Source organism: Lissotriton helveticus, chromosome 7, assembly GCF_964261635.1.
Source record: "Lissotriton helveticus chromosome 7, aLisHel1.1, whole genome shotgun sequence".
Lineage (NCBI taxonomy): Eukaryota > Metazoa > Chordata > Amphibia > Caudata > Salamandridae > Lissotriton > Lissotriton helveticus.
Window position 1 is genome coordinate 219,910,392 of NC_136068.1, and position 16,388 is coordinate 219,926,779.

The 16,388-nt window shown below is 46.7% G+C and overlaps 1 protein-coding gene across 15 annotated transcripts in view; it reads right to left on the minus strand.

Annotated features, from left to right (window-relative positions):
• SPO11 (SPO11 initiator of meiotic double strand breaks) overlaps positions 1 to 16,388 on the minus strand; it is a 749,185-nt gene that overhangs the window by 223,231 nt on the left and 509,566 nt on the right. For all 15 annotated transcript variants that reach the window (XM_078651981.1, XM_078651989.1, XM_078651977.1 and 12 more), the window contains one exon: positions 4,912 to 5,011. In XM_078651981.1, the coding sequence (XP_078508107.1) occupies positions 4,912 to 5,011 (100 nt within the window). The remainder of the gene's footprint in view (positions 1 to 4,911; positions 5,012 to 16,388) is intronic.

Here is a 16,388-nt window from a genome sequence, read left to right on the forward strand (position 1 = left end):
ACCTTCCCCGTGGTTGAGTCAACATTATTGCAGTAGTAATGACACGGCCGGCATGGCCTGGCATCCAATGCTGGACAGTGACTTCGACTTTGCGCCCCCCGCGCAACTGAGCTCCACCATTCCACTGCTCCAGTATGGGGGAGTCGCTGGGGGAAGGAAATGAACATGCTACGTTGTTAAGTTGTTTTAAATGTAAAAAGTAACCTCATTGCTTTGCTGCTCAAGAATCACGGCGTAATCAAGTGGATTTCCTGCAATTTCCTCTCTGACCCATGTTTAATTCCAACGCGGCCGGCCCGGATGGGTTGTAGGCGGCTTGCTGTGTGCATCCCATACCCTTATTATGACTACTTGACCGTCTTCTTTCGACACACTGTGAAAGCCGGCCCAAGATTGTGGGTTGTAGGCACTGAGCTGTATTCCATGTGTTTATGACCAATAAAGGTTTTCAAAAACAAAAAAACAAAAAAAAAAGGATGAAAGGAAGCACAGAACCAGAATGGTAGTGCTGAATGTGAGAGAGTCCAGAAACCTTTGCAAAAGAAGGTGAACTGAGCACAGGATCCGATGGATCCGCAAGAGATAATGACCCAGAGAAGGGACAAGATGGTATGACAGAGTCAGAGCATACAGGCTGAGCATGCACAACAGTGTATACACAAACAATGACGTGAGGGAACAGATGTCACCATGCAGAGTATATATAGAAACATGACTACCAGGAAATACATGTATGTGGAGGACAGGAGTACACATGAGCAGACGGTGTGTACTGTGAAAGCCACACCACATATATGTAATTCCCAGTGTAATGTAGCGTTAACAGCACGGGTGCGTAGGCAGAGAGAGAGGCACATCACAAGGTAGTCAACCAGCCAACCGGTGAAGGGGACCCGGCAAGCTGGACACACACAGAAGGCTCGCTCCCATGGGAAAGAGAGAGCGAGAGAGAGAGAGAGAGAGAGAGAGAGGTTGGGGCAAAATGTCTCAGATACAGCAGCAAGGGAAAACATTGTATGTGTGACCTCTCGTGTGTAGATCGCAAGACAGATATACATATAGACATGTACACAGCTATGAGAAAATTGAAAAGGGCTTAAAGAGCATGCCCTAGAGATAGAAGGCCACACCATAGGTACCAACGGTACCGGTGAGAAGCACAGCAGGACAGGACACTGTCCAGATAAGTAATGTAACATCAGCTACCTGTCGGAGAGGAACCCTGATCCCCATGGGCAGACTGACCACCACATGGACAAGTCATGAGTTAGTACTACACGTAAATAGAGTAACAGGAAATTGCATAGAGATCCATAAACAAAGATCGCACAATGACAGTGAGTATCCTAAAGAGAGCATTTCCACTGACAACAGTAGCAGAAGCCCGGAGTAGAAAGTATCTGAACTCCTGCGTGGCAATGAGCAGAGGAACTTGAACCCCTGCCTGGGAAGTGCACAGGAAAGTAGGGCACAAGGCAACGTACAGCATTGACATGTCTGGCGGGGACTCCACCGCCTATAGACAAAGACCAGATAGGGTCTGAGCCACGAGAAAAGACCAAAGCACTTCCCCACCCCAAAGGGTGGAAGTTAGAAAACAGCAAATTCAGAGGCGCAAGGGATATCGCAGGCATCGCATGACAGTGAACATATTTGGGTGCAGTGGCGGCTCGCAGAGGGAATGCTGTGGAGCGGTGAGGCGGGGCAGGGGGTAGTGGTGTCGGACATACGTCGGCAAGGAGTAAAGTAAGTAAATAAATCAATAAAACTACTTACCTCGTGCTCGCTGCATCTCCGAGTTGCCGATGCAGGGAGCGCAAGGTAAATAGTTTTATTTATTTATTTACTTACTTTACTCCTTGCCGTCGTATTTCCGCCTCCACGATCCCCCCCACCCTACCCCGCCCCACAGCATTCCCTCTGCGAGCCACCACTGCTTGGGTGTACCCACATGACGTGCCCGCATAGAACACGTAAAAACTGTGCCGGAACGGAACAGAACAATATGCGCCCAAGGGACACTTGCTGAAGGCAATGACAGCCAAAGTAGACAAAAAGAGCACAACGAACCTGAAAGAACATGAAGGGGTGAGCCAGTTGTGGCAGAAACCCAACAACACCTCAAAGAAGTCAACATCCACAGATGCAGGGGAGTGCTACGAACCAACCGCAGACCACAATGCAGAAGCACTAGAAGAAAGCGCCGCCAACCTGTGAGCCGCACCAGTGGGAGGGAAGGAAGAGGGGGGGTCCCACAATAGCAGGAAAAGACCACAGTCTGATCCGTAGGACAACCCCACCTAAGAAGACTCTGCAGGAGCCTATGAAGCTTCCCAGCAAGGTAGGACAGCCATACAACAGCCAAATGATACCCCAAATAGGGTAAGTCTCGTCCCCATAAGCAAGGGGGGCACCTCTTGAGACAAACTCATAGACAGAGGATGGGAAAGAAAAAGCAGAACCAGCTGGCCAGCTGCACCAAATAAGGGCAAAAGCAGCGGAGTAGCCGCACAGACCGACTGGGAATTAACATCATGAACCCATTGATGGATACCAGAAAAAACTGAGTCAACACTGCATATGAAAATAATATTCCGCAGAAGGACTAGAAAATACAAAGTCATGGAAGCTCAGACATGAGACAGTGGACAGCCAAGTCAGCATGACTGTCAAAAAGGGCAACCCCATCAAAGGGCAGATCCCTAAGACGCTCTTGAACATTTTCAGGGACACTGCCATCGCGCAGCCAAGCATTACGACGCAGAGCAACTGACCTGGCCATCGCCCGACCCACAGAGTCAGTGGTGTCTATGGCTGATGTAATGGAAAACTGTGCCATCTTCCGGCCATCATGCAACAAACGATCCAGGTCAGCACGGGGACCCTCTGGAAGAGATGGAAGAAGCCACTCGACTGAGCCCCACAGGGCAAAAGTAGCCCATGCAAACATGCAAGACGTGTTTAGAGCACGGAGGCCCGGATTGGTGGACGCAAATATATGATGACCACATGATTCCAACCAGCGAGACTCCCTAGTGGGAGGAAGCAGCGGGGGAGGAGAGGAAGGTAGTGAGGCTGAAGCAGCCTGGACTACCAGTCCTTGAGCCCTAGGATGGAGGAACAAACAGAACGGGTCAACAGGAGCCGGTCGAAGACGATGTGCTATAGCCCGATCCCCTGGGTCCCCGGATGAGGGCCGCGCCCACGTCCCAAGAAGAGTGTCAAATAATGACCCGCCAAAAAGCAGCAAGGGCTCCACTTCAACCACATCCTGCTGGAGTAGATCCAATAAAGGATCAGAAAGTATAGAGACTAAGGGAGGCTGCATGTGTAAACTATCTGCATCCCTGCGAACAGACCTCGCAAATGCCACACTAGCCTCCGTGGCCATTCTAGGTGGCGACAATAAACCATCTGTAGGGGACAGTTGGAGGCTAACCCATCCACCAGATAGTAGAGGTGCATTAGCCCGGGGTTGATCAAAGGACCATTATCCTATGGGCACCTGCTCCTAAGAGCACCCCAACAACCCTGGGTGCAGGGAACCCTCAGAGGCCTCATCCTCTCCAAACTGAGGAACAGCAGGGGCCGGCACCGGCGTCGACCAACGTCGAGACGCGTCATCTTGACGTCGATGACCACCGAAGGTGACTTGTCCACCTGGCGTCAGACCGGAGTCGACTCGATCTCCACCGAGATGGGGAACTGCGGAGAAGAACGGTGTTGACTCGGAGTCAAGCACCGTGCTGCAGCCGCATCGGGCGTCGGTGCAGGGAGCCTCACCGGGCTATGCGGAGACGTCACAGGAGGGCTTGACGTCCGACCTGGATGCCCCTACGGGCCGTGTCCCGACGTCGCAGTGACTCCAGAACCAGAGTCAGGGAACTCGATCGGTGCCGAGGGTGAAACCGCCAGCAAAGACCCGACCTGAGTCCCTACCCCCTCTGTGGGGCCCGAAAGGCATGTCAGGAAGAGGGGGTGACCCAAAGATGGCCTGAAGAGCCGGAGAATAGGCTTCCATCTGGGCTTGAGTCACCCCAATACCAGGAAATGGTGGGAAGGGGGGACAACTCCTGGGTGCCCGTGTACGGTAAAGTCCAGGAGCAACGGGCTCCACAGTCACGTTTATGCAAGGCCGACGACCTCCGTGACTTGTGTTTGCGTGTACCTGCATCAGGTGAATAACATCCACAGGAACGACTCCGTGACCAGACCGAAGAGGAGCCCCAGTTCGAGATGCGGACCGGCGACACGAAGACTCTTAACGGGACATCTGGGCAGTCAGCAACTTCATCCGACGCTCCTGCAGAGACTTTGGCCTCAGTTACCAGCAGGTGTCACACTCCTCGGACTAGTGGTGCTCTCCTAGGCACCACATACAGATTGCGTGCGGATCCGTTGCTGACATCTGCCGCATACAGGTCTCACACGACTTGAAGCCCGAAGGCATTGCACACTGTTCCCGGATGCTGAAGGCGTCGAGAGGTCCTGAAAACAAAACAGGCCAGAGGAACCGGTACTCCTCGATCAGCGTAGGGACGCGGAAAAGAAGGAAACTGACATCAACACGCCGAGAGGGACTTATATGGCTCCACTGATGTCATGTCCGTGAACGACGTCAGGGCGGAGCCATGCGGCGCCGTCCCTCGACGCACAGAGGTGCTGCTGAGAAAAATTCTTCGGATCCAGTCTGACGCCCGGGGATATTCTAAGTTAAGGAATCTGCGGCTATATGTTTCTATCAGATACAACTATTTCTATACAGTTTTCATCACAACACAGAAAGCAATAGTGCAACATTTTCTTTAATAAAATTATAAAATTCACGAAATCAGTTTTTTGCCTAAATATCAAGGATGCTGTTCCTAGAAAATGTGTGAGTTCACAAATTATGTTTTTAAAAGAACTTACCATGTGGATCGGCATCCACAAGTGTGAAAATCGGTATGTGGAACGTATCCCAGAGCTTTCTAATTAGTAGTCTTGTGTTCAGATCTGGCACTCCTTTCCCCTGGCAAAAAAAATCAGAATCTATATATCTACAAATCTGATAAAAATAAAAATGAATACACTGAAAATAAAGACATGTTAAATACAAGATTTGCTTTGAAGAGAATACTTGAGACCCTGGCTATTGGCCCACCAAACCCATGGGGCGGTGGAAGCTTCTCTTACAATTGCCCTACAGTGAATCACCTGACATATTTAAAAAATACTGCCGAGGGGGTAGGGATTTTTTGTCAAAGGTGTGGTGACTAACACTGTGGGAGCACTTTCGCACAAAATGGTCAAGGATCCAATCCTGACCTCTTTCCCAGCGTAAATTTGCTTTTGGAAAAAAAAACAATATCCATGACATGGAGCACATCAGTATATTCTTTTCTCTTCCCAAAACAGAAGCTCTTTGCATCATCGTCCACCGTAAGAAAAAACAGCGATGGAAGCCACTGCCTATGTAGGAGGGACATCAGCCACACCAGTCATACTGCAGCTGGCCCACCGCAAAAGCACTTCCATCAGCTGAAAATGTCAGCTGGCAAAAAATGCAGCACCAAACCCTGACACCTCACACAAAGATCTCCGTACAACAGGGGACTGCAGCTGCCTTTCAAACACAAGTATTGGCAAAGCCAACAGGTCTGGAGTTGGCAACTAGCCTTTCGGCTTTGTCTTGTTTTGTCATGGTTTTGGTGAAAACTTGCTGTTGGGGAAGTCATAGGCACCTCTTAAGCCTAAAAAAATGGCTAACAGCAAAAATATTTTTGGGGTCTCAAAAATCCACATTGTCATAAAGGTTCATTGCATTTAAGGGGTTGTGTGTGGATGTGTTCCTTTTGAAAGATCAGAATGCTGTAACTCACAGTGAAGTTAGTCAATGCCTGAAGTAGGCAAACCCACTGTCCAGTGTTGCGTGCCTTAGTGGGTGAAATTAAATGTGAAACAGATGAATGTATGAAAAGGTCTGGCTAAAAGCTACTAAAAGTAAGTATATTATATAAATATAATTTTAGTAAAACCAAAAGGTCTTGACTAAACTCAAACCTAAAAACAATTCGGAAAATTCAGAAGAGTATAGACTGCTTCTGTAAACAACAGCAGTCTTCATTTTAAATGCTAAATACAACATCTATTTGCTGAAACACTGCATGGTGTAGAATGTTTAGCATTATTGCAATAGCATTCCTAAAGTACCACAACATGCTGTTCACAACTTGCAACTCCAACTCTCCTACCTTTTCTATGAGAAGATTCTCACACATGTAAGTTTACTACTTAGGGCCTGATTTCGATGTCGGACAGACCTAAGTTTGTCTGACATCGATTTGGTACTGGGACAAAACGACCTCCTGTCGGCAGTCCCAACCCAGCAATTAGGATGCGACGAACACTGTTCGGTCGCACCCCTATTCATGACAATGGGAGAGAAGATATGCAGTTCATCCATGCACCCTGGGGCAGGCACCCCAAGGTGCCTGCCACGGGGTGCAGGGATCAACAGGGGGGGCTCATAGGTGCCCCCGCGGCCGCCATCCGGAGGCCTTGCAGGGGCTCCCAAAGTCAACTCCCAACAGCCTTTCTATGTCGGAAAGGCTGTCACAGAAAGGCTGTTGGAATCCGACACTGTAGTCCATCGGGCGGAAAAAGCCACCTTTAGGATTACAAGAGGCTTTCCAAATGGCAGACCAGCTCTCCGAGCCCGTCGGAAGCCAATCGAAAATCCAGTTTGGATTAATTTCCAACGACTTCATCTAAATGGGTCGGTCGAAAATTAATCCAAACTGCTGATTACGATGCCATAGGAATGGCTTCAACCGTGGGTCTGTGCCATTTAGGTGGCATCGTAATCGGCCCCAGAGTACTAAATATGGGAGGGACTAGGGGAGATGCTGGAAAAAGGAGCATATTTACTAGGAAATGGGAGCGGATTAGGATGGAGTAAGGAGAGACTTAGGAGGGCTACAGAGGGGTTCAGGAAGGAATGTGCACCTACCCACAAAAGAGTAAGTCCAATTCTGTTAACAAGTTGCGCTTCTAAAATTGCTACAACCAAAAAGGGACGCAAAACAGTAGTAAATTACTCTAGTTGAGAGCTGGAGTAAGCCCAGCACCACTCATTGCCAACCATTGATGCTGCATAACCCTCAATAAAAAAATAATGACGGTAAGGACTTAAAATAATACCCAACATGAAATAATACTAAATGAAATTATTTTAAATGGTTAATATAAATAAATATAATTGAGTATTAAACAAATCAAAAATAAAATATTTATTATTTAATTATAAAATATTTTAACAGGCTTTTTTAATGTATAAGTTAATATTAAATTAACTTTTATTACAATATTAAATAACTTTTATTTAATTCAATACATCAAAAATAATAATTGTTAATGCACCTTTGTGAAAAACCCCAGATATGTCAATTTATATTATGTGAGCATGCTCATGGAGGGCACACTTCCAATGAAATATTTTTTCCCAAGTATGATCTGGAAATATCTTGGTGAGAAAGTAAAAGTTGCATGAATCATGATTCTAGATATAAAACAAAGCTACAGAAAACAGGTGTTTAATCAATTAATCAATATGTAGTGGAAATTTGGAAGTAGGGGAATTTGGAAATAATAAGTCTGAATTTACTATTGTTATTAACACAGAGCAGTGTCCAGTCCAATGACAATCACAGCCCAACTCAAATTAACCAAAGTTGGAATAATGTTTCTGAAACTATGCAGTCAGTCTGCTGTTGAACATTCAACAAAGGGATTACTTAGAGGGTTAACTGAATGTGGCAGGTGCAGGGTGGGAAGGGTGTAAAATAGTCGCTATTATCCGATAAAACGGCCTCTCACCCCTTGGAAGAGAAGCAGAAATGATAGTTCCTTCCATAATTGTGTAATTCTCCATTGATTTGCCCTGCTAAACCTAATGCCAAAAAAAGTAAATTATACCATAAAGTAACTAGACCCTCAGAATGTTTGCAAAAAAATAAATATAAAACAGAGTGCATGAACAATAAAAAAGTTACCTTCAGTAATCACATTTATGGTGTTACTATATCTTTCTGCAGATTCCTCACTTTATGAATATTGTCCAGATGCCTAACTGGATATGAAAACTTTTGACCCCTGCTACATCCGTCCAGCGCCTACAGGTGGTGCCTCGCAGTTTCAAACATGGCTATGTACATCCATGACATTGGCATATATAAGGTGCCACTGACATATTGGCATCAATTTCTTAAACTTTACCTGTGCCGCATCAAGGCATAAACAGAAGAATCAGGAAGGCTTCCAAAATAGCCAAATATAGCAATGACAAATGTGCTTATGTTGGGATTTCATGAATAAGGGAATCGGCGTGAAGATGTAGTACCCACTAGAAAAATGGCTAGCGAAGGTAAGTACGTTTTTCTAATGGTAGATATTTCTTCCTGCAGAGTTCCAAAACAATGCCGTTTGGGGAGCTGGGACTGAGTAGTGCAGATCAACCAATGTGGCACAATTCTGGCAAAGTATTCATCATTGCATGCCTGGGACGTGAGGAAATATAAATATGTAAATGTGTGCAGGGATGATCAAGTTGCCATGCAGCTGATGTCAACCAACAGGATGCCTCTGGAGAAAGCTGTGGAAGTCATCATGGCCCAGGTGAAATGGACAGAAATGCCATCCAGAGGTTTTTTCTTGGCCAACTCATAGTAGATGTCAATATTAATGGGGAGCCAAAGCTAAATTGTGCTTTTGGTCACCTACATGCCCTTCTTGGCTGCAGCAAAACCGACAAATAGATGATTACTCCCTGTGTCCTGTTGAGAATGGTTGCTGCGGTAAGATATTGCATGCCTGGGGGACAATCTATGTAGTCGCTCCTCCTCAAGGCTCGGATTAGGAAGAGAAGAACAATGGGTAACCAATGGATTGGCCGGAACTACTTTTAGTAAGAAGAAGGGACAAATAGAAGAGGTTTCTCGATGTCGAACTGTGGAAATCGATAAACCTTAAGTATACATAAGCGGCGTTCATTTATGTTCGCCACAGCCACTGTTGAGAGCAAAGTGAAGATCGTGAAACATTGTCTGCATCATCTTGCGTAGCAAGAGCATCTGCGTGCGCGTAAGCAGCAACCATTTTAGATATCGCAGCCATTTTTCATTCCCTGCTTGTCACCTATGATTCACCCTGACCTCGCAATCATCCCCAGCACCCTGACCAAGCCTGAACACACGTACTAGGGTCGTAAAACCGTGTCAGCCTGACAATGCCCCGGAGTCACTTCCCGCGCCAAACCCACTTGTCCTTTCATCCTCCATGCACAGGCAAGCCCCCTTTTATAACCTCCTTCCCTGCACTTGGCCACTCAGTCTGGTCCCAAGCACTAACCGACCCTGTGGACATTGTTTATTGCCTACACACGGCAGGGCTTGTTTCACCAACAAAGGGGTTTGACTTAATCAATAACCCAAAACCCTTAGATCTGACCGATCCCACGTGTTTTTAGATCCTGTCGGAATGTCCAGCTGCGAGATAGCTATCATCTATTACATCTAGGTGGGGGACGACAGCTGCTGGGTCTGTGTGGAGACTAGCTTAAGGCAGGGATTCCAAAGATGTTTCACTATGTAATAAACTGATGCCAGGAATGTTTGACCATGTAATAAACTGACGAAAAAGGGTATAAAAGGCCATGCCACAAAGATGCAGTTAGAGCACCTCCTGACGATAGCCCCGGTGTCTGATGTGATGTGTTCTCCTCCTGGAGTAATAAACCTGTTCTTCGCTTTTCCACTTACCAGCGCCTGCCTCGTTATTTCGATAGCTAATATTAAGGTGAATTAGAAGTGGTTTGCACCAAGCGGCATCGAATGTCTTGGGAGTCACAGCTGCTTTTTCACAATTGTCGCACCAACGTCGGGGCCATCAGAGAAACGTGGGTCCATTGAGAGAGGTCCTAACGACAGAGTGAACAACTAACCGATTGGAGTATACCTGCCTTGAGAGGACCCTCGTCTGGCTGCCGATCAATCTGAACTTCACCAGTTCCAAACGGACTTCTCTCTCGAGTGACCTACGGTCCTGACTGGGACCTTACAGGAACGCCTCATTTTTGGAGTGAGAGGATAAACGGGCGCTGGAAGGGGACGACGAAGGAACTGTCCACAACGGTCCGGGTAAGGTCGTGAAAGATCGATTCTTACTTGTTATTGATTGTTTGACTGGTTGAATAAGTTCGACCGAATACTAGTATTCCCCTTAGTTGAGACATTCCCTACATGCAAACAAACAGAGATTAGGAATCCTCTCTTTCTTTGCAGGCAGCGAAGGGCAGGTAGTGCGAACCTTTGTCCATGACCTATTGAGATTTTTTGTTGACCGCTTGTTACGCCATGCCTGTCTTCTCAAAAATTGATTGATTGTTTTGGCCGAACCGTTTATTAGAGGTCAGTCATCCGGCACTGCCGGAAGGCACCCCTAATAAGGACATGTATGTGAAATATGGATTAGCCACTGTAACGTATAGCGAACAATGGCATAAAACGCACTAAGAAAGACCGGGAAAAATAGTAGGCCACTGATGGGATCTTTCAACCCAGCTAAAATGGAAACGCTAGGAATAGCCCTTCACAAGAAACCTGGAATTAGCATCATAAATATTGATTGATTGGTAGTTTTGAACAATGGTTACTATTTGCAAATAGTAAAGGACAGGTAATGTAGACTTCTTGTCTGAATTTCGGATTAAATAAGGGATTTGTTTTAACCGATATCCATCATGCCTGTCTTTTCTGAAGTTATTGGAAAATGGTTGTTTGAGCCTGGATCGTTTGTCGAATAAAAAGTATGGTATTTGTCCCATAATGTATGACTCATTGTGGAAAAAATATGCAAAGAAGAAACTCGAATTTCAATGGCCAGTAGAATGAGTAATTCGATTCTAAAAAGTTAAAAAGATACAGTACGCAGAAACAACGTCAAAAGAATAGTCAAGATCTGTTTCATTTTGCACTCCTACAACGTGAGCAATTGGTAAAGATGGATAAGTCATAAGCAATGAATATTCCCGCCCACGTGCGGGACCCCGGAAACAATATAAAAAATATATATGTAAAAACACATATATATCTCGCTCCACATATATGTACGTACATATATTATTTTTCTCACACCAATGCAGCCCCTAAAATGAGGCTAACAATGTAAACACATGTACATGTACTGCAATTAGTAAGGAAACAAAAAAACGCATTAGGTCAAATATCCCTTGAACCTTGTGTTTTAATGAGTAAAAACACTCATAAATCCTGAAAATTGCAAAGAAATAGACATTGTTAGCCCTCAGGCTGCATTGTAAAACAATAGCATAGAAAATGAAACCATTTTCAACAAAAACTGGCACCGTGCCTTTAAGGCAGCCCTGACCCCAGGCTTCCCATCATGCCTCAGGGGTGACAGTTAGGTCAGTTGTTCTTTGCATAACCCTGAAGACAGGGCTCAACCATAAGATTGTACTAGTACCGAATCTCATTTACCTGGGGAGGTGGGTGGGTTGCTTATGACTTTGATGAGGATACCCCTGGAAGAGAACTAGGATTACAGGTAAGTAACTTAACCTTCTCTTCCAAGGGATCCTCATCAATAGTCATAAGCACTGAATAGAACACTCACGAGGAGCAGCCAGACGCGCAGGATCAGGGGGAAAGTTGCAGCTGACACCTTCATTGCTGGGCCCCTCACGCTGCCAGTTCCTCCTGCCGCCGGTGCTCGCCATCTGCACGGCCGCTGTGGGGAGGAACTACAGCTCCCAGCAGGCCGAGCGACCCTCCGCCCAACCACTTCCTGCCACCACGCGCCCGGAGGTGCTGATAAGAAGGAGGCTCCCACTGGGGAGCGGGGGACACTCACGAGGAGCAGCCAGACGTGCAGGATCAGGGGTAAAGTTGCAGCTGACACCTTCATTGCTGGGCCCCTCATGCTGCCAGTTCCTCCCGCCGCCGGTGCTCGCCATCTGCACGGCCGCTGTGGGGAGGAACTACAGCTCCCAGCAGGCCGAGCGACCCTCCGCCCAACCACTTCCTGCCACCACGCGCCCGGAGGCGCTGATAAGGAGGAGGCTCCCACTGGGGAGCGGGGGACACTCACGAGGAGCAGCCAGACGCGCAGGATCAGGGGGAAAGTTGCAGCTGACACCTTCATTGCTGGGCCCCTCACGCTGCCAGTTCCTCCCGCCGCCGGTGCTCGCCATCTGCACGGCCGCTGTGGGGAGGAACTACAGCTCCCAGCAGGACGAGCGACCCTCCGCCCAACCACTTCCTGCCACCACGCGCCCGGAGGCGCTGATAAGGAGGAGGCTCCCACTGGGGAGCGGGGGACACTCACGAGGAGCAGCCAGATGCGCAGGATCAGGGGGAAAGTTGCAGCTGACACCTTCATTGCTGGGCACCTCACGCTGCCAGTTCCTCCCGCCGCCGGTGCTCGCCATCTGCACGGCCGCTGTGGGGAGGAACTACAGCTCCCAGCAGGCCGAGCGACCCTCCGCCCAATCACTTCCTGCCACCACGCGCCCGGAGGCGCTGATAAGGAGGAGGCTCCCTCCGCCTCGCGGACGCACGCGGGCGGCGCCGGGCGGAGCCCGGGCAGAGGGCGGGCCGTCCGGGGACGACGAGGGACAGGCCTTCCCTCTTACATCCACGGACCTACATCATGGGTAAGCGAAAACTGCTATCTCCTTCTGCTGGTGGGACCCTAAAGGCTAAAGTCCCACGTAACTCCGAGAGTATCATTTCGTACCTGACTAATGCGGTGGGAGTGCTTAGCACAGAAATTGCAAACACTGAACGAGAACTTGGGTTGGAGGCCTCTAAAGATAAAACTGAGGGTGACGCTTTATTGAGGCAACCCGCAGCCCAAATACCCTTGGAACCCAGGATCCTAATCGAGCATCCTAAGGCCCCCATTCCAGTTGAACCTTCAAGTCAAGATGTCCCGGGTCGGGAAAACAAAGAGACCATAACTCCAGTTATCTCCTCCCCAGGGGTTGGGTCAAACCCCAATACAAAACAAGGAAAGAGACAGTATAAAAGAGGGAAGTCTCAAAAATCTGAACAGGAGGTCAAAAGAACATTGAGCCCACTGGAGTCTTCGTTTAGGGACATGGTGGAGAACATTATTTCAGAAAAAGTTGAATCCACACTGACATCAATTGCTAAAGACATAATTGACGTATTAAATGAATGTGTTGCTGGGATTTAAAAAAAATTTGAACGATTGAACACATACTTAGCCGCTAAAGAGGTACCCACTCAGAAGTCCAGTGACGATACCGCGATAGTTCAGGGGCTTGAGAAAAATCAGTCAATAAGTGGGAAGAAATGGAATTCTAAGCAATCGGTTAGTAAGGAAACAGAACTGATTAAACTCCCTAGTCGATTGGTTCATCAACAGGCTGATCCTAACATACATGATCAAGGGTTGACATCCCCTCTTTTTGACCTAGATTCAGCCAACAGGAAGGACCCTACAAAGGTTAAATTTATCCACCAGCCATTTATTAACCTCCCCCCTGAGGCAGCTCCCTTCGTTGCTATTATAGCGAATGTACCTCAGTTAAGGGTAGGAGAGAGGGAATAACCACAGCTACTTTTAACTAACATTAAAACCTGGTGTAATGAAAATTGTACAGGGGAGAAAGACATAGCACCCAGAATCTTAACAGGTAGACGGGTGGGATGGCTGGGTTGAACAAAAAAATCTATGAAAGGGGATTGTGTGATTGTAAATTTCGATAACCCGAAGGAGGCTTCCTGACTCTTTTGGGATGCATCATGCTTGGATAGGGCGAGCCAAGGAATCCGTGCATTCCCATTAGGATTTTTCTACCCTCCCACTCACCCTCCTCCTCAGGAAGACAGGGATACACCCTCTAGAAAAGCCTTTAGTTGGAGGGACTCTATACATACGTTATTACCAAACACAAAACAGGAGCTGTCTCATAGCTGGACCACGATTAATACAGCTCTACGCCCGAAACCATGCTTAGACCCCGGTACTAAAAAGAGGGAAGCTGTGTCCCTACAAAACAGGTTTTCACCATTATCACAACTGGGTGACACGGATTGACTTATAGATTCTCTTGTGGAACCACAAATACCTCTTCAAATTGTTGAATCTAATTCTGCTACACTAAACAAAAAGGTGAAATTCATGAGCTGGAATATTGCGGGGTTACGCTCTAAAACAAATGATAATATTTGGCTAAGTTACTTAAAGCACTACGACATTATAGCACTCCAAGAGACTTGGGACAGAGGGTGCGATTTCTGGGTTACAGGATATTCATCTTTCTTTGTCCCAGCAAGTGGTACAATAGCAGGAAGAGATAAAGGGGGCCTCATGCTTTTAGTATCTGTAAATATAGCGGGCCTAGCCAAACAGATAGTCTCTCCCTCTTTAAACCTGCTAATAGTGGAGATTAGTTTGGCGAACGACACCAAATTATTAATTATAAATTTTTATAATTCTATGTTAGATGGCTCACATAACGAGCATCTTTGCTCTCTTGAAAATGTACTTTTGAAATACAAGGAGCAGCAATCCACTTTTGTACACTTCTTTTGATGGGAGATTTTAATATTCACTTATGTAACTTAAACTGTCAATATATAGATAGGGGCGGACCAGCATATGCAGTGCACCAACACTTTGAACATAGCCCCAAAGGAGAAGCTTTGGAGGCCCTTCTCTCAAATGCTGATCTTTATGAACCTGGGTTCCAGGATAGGAATGACCGAGTTGTGACCTATTGTGCGAGGAACTCGGAATCAATAATTGATTACATATTCACCTCGCCCTACTTGGTCTTGTAATCACCTATAATGCAGTGGTATCTGCTTTTAGTGATCACAACCCGGTAATCCTTGAACTGGATAATAGCATTAAATTCGTAAATAGTCAGGCGAACCCAGAGGCAGAAACTGCTATATCGGCGAAAGACAAAGGGAGGAGGTTAAAATGGAGCAAAGTAACCCCACCAGATTTTTTTAATACTTTAAACAAGATAGCTAGTCATGATATAGACATTTGTATGGATTCTACCAAGACGGGGGTGGAAATGATTACTTCATTTGAAAAAATCTGTACCCTCGTGGCTAAAGAGTTAACCGTCAATACTCGGAAAAAAAATTCCCCTAGCTAGGGGGTGGTTCGATAATAAGTGCTCTAGAGCACATAGTAATCTTGTGGGGCCCTTAAAAAGTCCCCCAGGGATAAAAATGAAGTCATAACCCTCAGGAGGGAATATAAAGTTACGTTGCGGGCGCGTAAAGGTGCTCTAAAAAAAGACGCTTGGACAGCACTAATGGATAAGGCCACATTGAGGGATAGTTCCAGTTTCTGGGCTATCGTTAACAACCCTCTGTTTTCAGGTATCGAGAATGACACCTTAGAAGTCAACATAAGCGAGAATGATTGGTTGACCCATTTTAAAGATATATACGGGAGTAACTTGGAACTAGAACCCTTTGTACCACTAGAACTAGATTCTGGATGCCCGGCACTTCTCTTTTCATTAGAAGAAGTTAGGAAGGCAATTAAAAATACAGCAGGGAAAAAAGCTCCAGGGCCCGACGGTGTTCCGGCAGATATGTACAAAGCCAACGCTAGTTTTTGGGCTAAACTACTTACAAACGTTTTTAATGCCTCCATAACATCAGGGCTCCCAGATTCATGGTCCCGTTCAACTATCATACCTGTATTCAAGAAAGGCCAAAGAGGTGATCCCAGGTGCTACAGGCCCATATCGCTTCTAGACTCATCTGTTAAAATACGAGGGAAGGTGATTTTAGCTAGAATAGACGATTGGGCTGGGAAAAATAACATTCTTTCAAACGCCCAATATGGGTTTAGAGCAGGTAGAGGGACGGAGGACCAGTGCCTCAATCTATACCTTATCCTGAATAAATATACGGTGGCATCAAGGGGATCGGTCTACCTTGGGTTCATGGACTTATCCACAGCCTTTGATCTTGAAAACCGGACCAGGCTGTGGACTATGCTCCTGGACCTAGGGTTAGACCAACCCCTGTTGCACTTCTTGGCTGAGGTACAACGTGATCTAAATGCTTCAATAAGAATGACTCAAGAGGGTGACTGTACCGCAAAGTTCAAGTCTGGAAGAGGGGTACGCCAAGGGTGTATTTTAGCCCCGATGCTATTTACGCTTTATATAAATAACCTGGAAGAATCTTTGGGCAGGGCTACTGTAGATGTACCGCGTTTTGGAGGCATTTCGACACCAGTACTCCTCTACGCGGACGATGCCGTTTTACTGGCACGAACTCCCTTAGGCCTACAAAGACTACTGACCTCTTTTGGTGCTTTTATGTCCT